This window comes from Pteropus alecto, unplaced genomic scaffold (genome assembly GCF_000325575.1).
Source record: "Pteropus alecto unplaced genomic scaffold, ASM32557v1 scaffold30, whole genome shotgun sequence".
Lineage (NCBI taxonomy): Eukaryota > Metazoa > Chordata > Mammalia > Chiroptera > Pteropodidae > Pteropus > Pteropus alecto.
In genome coordinates this window covers 3,512,045-3,516,402 of record NW_006429782.1, presented here as the reverse complement: position 1 = coordinate 3,516,402, position 4,358 = coordinate 3,512,045, and the positions used below count along the sequence as shown (strand labels likewise).

General features: G+C 44.0%; 1 protein-coding gene and 1 pseudogene across 1 annotated transcript in view; both read right to left on the bottom strand.

Annotated features, from left to right (window-relative positions):
• Window positions 1–4,358, bottom strand: part of CATSPERD (cation channel sperm associated auxiliary subunit delta) — a 40,311-nt gene that overhangs the window by 29,345 nt on the left and 6,608 nt on the right. The window contains exons 4-5 of the mRNA XM_025043461.1: window positions 677–752; window positions 1–2 (exon numbers count right to left, since the gene is read on the bottom strand). The exon at window positions 1–2 is cut by the window's left edge and continues 134 nt beyond it. Coding sequence (XP_024899229.1) covers window positions 1–2; window positions 677–752 — 78 coding nt within the window. The remainder of the gene's footprint in view (window positions 3–676; window positions 753–4,358) is intronic.
• On the bottom strand, window positions 4,008–4,126 carry LOC112475971 (annotated as a pseudogene).

The window sequence follows — 4,358 nt, the reverse complement described above, 5'->3', positions numbered from 1 at the left end:
CTCTTCCGACGTAAGTTTGGGAAGCGGTCCTTCTAGACGTGAGGGTTTGTGCGAGCAGGAGTTGTTCGCTTCCTAGATACTGGGGACGATGTGTCCTGGGGTCGGCCGCATCTAGAGGTACAACTGGGAGGTTGACATCGGTGTCGGGTGCCTAAGCTCACTCTGCCTCCCGCTCCTTCATCAAAACCTTCTCTAAGGATGAAGCCTAAAGATAAAGGATGGACGAGGGGCATGAATGATGAGCGTCACCGTCGCTCCTAAGAGAAATGCTGGTACCCAGGTGGCACAACCTCGAAGGCAGGGGCACGAATGGCAGGCTTCCTCGAGAGAGCCACCAGAGGGTAAATGTCCCTCTGTTTGTGTTTAGGACAATTTAGGGAGGCCCTTAAATTAGTGCGTGCAATCCATCCATTCTCAACACAACCACTGTAGGAGGCACTAGCAATGGTTCCGTTTCCTTTTTGGGGGGGCGCGGGGGAAGCCCATTTTGGTAGCAAGGACAGAACAGAATCAACCCTCCTTTTGGCTTAGAAACTGCTGTGTGTCTTTAAGAGGTACATTTTGTGAAATAAATCTCCAAACTAACAAAAACAGACTAATGTGGTATTTCCGAACTATACCTTCCCCCTGAGCGTTAGCTATTTTGAGCATCCTTCGGATTGTCCCGTAAAATAACTACCTTCATTGACGCAGGGATGGAAAGTGGATGGAGACTACTCTCAAAGTTATTTCTCGTGAAAAAAAGTTGTCTTCTGAAATAAACAATAAAAGAGTTAAATTAGGACAATTTCACACGCACAAAAGAAAAAAGACAATGGAAAAGTTCCATTCAAACAAAATTCCTTTTTAACAAGGAACCATTTGGCTTCTATCATCTGTCTATCATCTATCTATCTATCTATCATCTGTCTATTTATCTATCATCTATCTATCATCTCTCCATCCATCTATCATCCATCTATCATCTCTCCATCCATCATCCATCCATCCATCCATCCGTCCATCTATCCATCTATTTATCTATCATCTATCTGTCACCTATCCACCCACCCACCCACCTATTTTTTGTTTGAGTAAATTTCCACAGCCTAGCTATTTGGCTTCTTGAAATAACATTATTTCAAAAGTGCAACCACGTCAAATATGATAGTGTATAAAACATCCATTTATATAACAGCCTGCCTTGCTAGGGATGATCTTCAGTTTTGTCATTTATGTGGCCCTAATCCAACTAAAGTAAAGGGCTTCAGCTCAGGACTGTGTCTACAAGAAAGAAATGGTTTGTTTCTTCCTGCAGGAACTGAAGGAGTCAACGGCCGCCCCGAACGTGGTATTTCCAGGTCTCCTCCTCCCTCGCCTCCCCAAAGTTTTACGGTTTTAGACAGACAGGAACTGCTGAGTTAATTCCCACGTATTTTAAGGTTTTTGTTGCCATTGTGAATGGTATTTTTCATAATTGCCTTTTCTAAGTGGCCGTGGCTGGTTCATAAGAGAGCTGTTGATGTTTTAAGACTCTATCTTGTATTTGGCTAACTTGCTGCACTCGGTTGCTACTTCTGGTTTTGATACACTTGGATTTGGCGAATGTCTTTCTTTCCAATTGTGTTTTATGTTTCATAGCTTTCTCTTATCATTGCACTGGCTGGGACCTCGAATACCAAGTTGAATGAAAGCGATGTGATTCTGTTGGCTATTGTTACTTTTATATTGTCTTTTACGTGGTTAAATACTTTCAGCACGTGTACGATTGACGTCAAAACCAGTAAGACATAGGTGGAGGAAGGAATTCTGAGGCATAAACTGTGCAATATTATTTCGTTTACTATCTCATTTTTTGTTTTGTTTTTATTTTAGAAGCCATCGTCAAGGTAAGTTTTTCTAAACAAAAGTTTCCTGAAACACTATAAGGGTCCCAACCTATTTTCTCTTTTAAAATACAAACTCTAATTCGTTCATTCATTTGACACACATTTATCGAACACTGGGCTCTGGGGACACGTTTTTGCCCACAAGACCTTCTTTAGTTCACTAGAAAAAAATGCAAAGAAGAAAGTTTGAGGTTGGAATAAATATACAGAGGCTCACTTTTCCGGCAACCACTATCAGAAGCCTAGTTAAGAACCTGGACGTAAGCGACAAGCAGCTTCAGCGTGTGCTACACTGACATCATATTGTCTATGGACGAAAGGTCAAATACTTTACTGATATGCTCTCCTTCGAATTTTATGTGGTCCGGTTTTAGACAATTTAAAAACAGTAAATTAGACAGCGGGGGACTCTCACGCCAAAACGACTGGCGTGGTGGCAAAAACAAAAGGTGATCACTGTCAGCAGGTGGAGAAAACAGAAAAAAAATTAGAAGGAGATCTATTGTGACAGCCAGCCCAGAAGGTGAGAGCTGCCAGCATCGACCACGCCGCTCTGCGCTCAGGAAACTCGAGTGGTGGCCTGTGTCCTGAAGGATCAAGGGCAGAGCTTCTGAATTGTCCTGTGGGGCGGTCCTCAGTCCTCGTCCTCGGTCCTCCTCGGTAGGACTCGATCTGTTTCCCCGCCTTCGGGGCTTCTAACCCTCAGCACTATTGACCTTGAGCTTTCCGCCAGAGGTAACCCAGAATCCAAATTCATCACCACGCCTTCCACATGATCTGATACTACTGACATTCCCCTTCACTCTCTCTCCCTTAACCACTGCATTTGAGCTGTTCTTCGGTCAAGTAAGGGCCAGCCTCAGGGCCTCAGGGCCTCAGGGCCTCTGCACGTGCTGTCCCTGTGGCCTGGAATGCTCTTCCCCCTGCTGCAAGAGGAAAGGACACCCCAGGCAGAGGGGCCGGCTGGGGCTGGGACAAAGGTCTCAGGAAAGACATGCACTAGAAAACATAAACAAGTTAGAATTGTAGATTAACTTTCTAGAAATGGGATCATCGTGTCCGAGAACGTGTTGAATATTTTGACAGATTCTGCCAAACCGTCCCTCCACAAAAGGGCGTCCCGCTCAGCCTCATGCCCGTTGGACCTCATCCTCATCAACACGATGTAGTGACCTCACCTTTAGAAACAATAGGTCAAGGATAAGACATGGTACGTGCTAACCGCCATGTCTCACTTCTAGTTAGTTATCTGCTAAAAATTTATTAACTAAAGGGATTTACTGGCCGGATCACGGCCTATAGGTACAAAATATTTTAACAATGACGCATTCTGCTTCTGTACCCCTGCTTGCTTACCCACCTCTTAGTTATCAGTTAATGAATGGAGGAGATATAGTCTTTTGTGTAAAGATTAAGGAGCTGGGGGATGGGATCGAGGGCTTAAAACCTTTGTGCCCCTGCGTCTCGGGGCTGCTCCTTTGCAAGGACAGCCGCCGGCTAATAAACTGTCTCTTGGACTAGAGCACTCGAGTTGGGCCTGGTTATTTCGGTCACAACAATGACAGGTAAAAAGTGATATCTCATTTTGTTAAGCATTAGAATCTCTCGTTTATGGAAGCTTTTGGAGTCGGACCCTCCCCGACTCCTGTGTGTCTGGATGTCAGGGTACCTTTTAAGCGTGTCGTGTCCTAGGCCGGGGTCTGCAAATTCTTCTGTAAAGGGCTAGATGGGAAATATTTTAGGGGCGGCATGGCCTCTGTCTCAATGACTCAACTCTGCCATTGCCACGGACAATACGAATGAATGTGTTCCTGTGCCAATAAAACTTTATTCATGGACAGTGAAATGTGAATTTCACATCATTTTCATGTGTCACAGAGTATTAGTCTTCTTTTTTTTGTTTTCAATCATATATAAATGTAAAGACTACTCTTAGCTCGCCAGCCACACAAAATCAGATGGCGGCTGACCCACCCTAGGAGCCGCCCTGGTGACTTCCCCTCTAAAGCACTGCTGTCCTACAGAGACATGCATTTGTTTGTTTGTTTGTTTGTTTTTTTAGGTGAGGCAACCCTTGTTTGACCTCAGAGATTGCAAGGACCTTATCAGCTTACAATCCCTTATTTTTGTTAGTTTTTACGCCTACAGCACCTGGTCTTCCTGGGCAGTCTCCCATCCAAGTACTAACCAGGCCCAACCCTGCTTAGCTTCTGAGATCAGACAGGATCGGGCACGTTCAGGGTGACATGGCCGTAGACAAGACATTCGTTTCTGATCTGTCCAACGTGGCAGCCACACCGAGCACTTGAAATACGGTTAGTCTGACTGGTGGATTTTTCATGGTATTTGATTTTAATTAACGTTTTTTGCTTAATTTTTTAAATTGCAGTAAAATACAACATAAAATTTATATTTCACAATTCACTTTATTGTAACTGCGGTAGAATACACATAACAAATTGTGTCGTTTTAATCATCTTTAAGTGCACA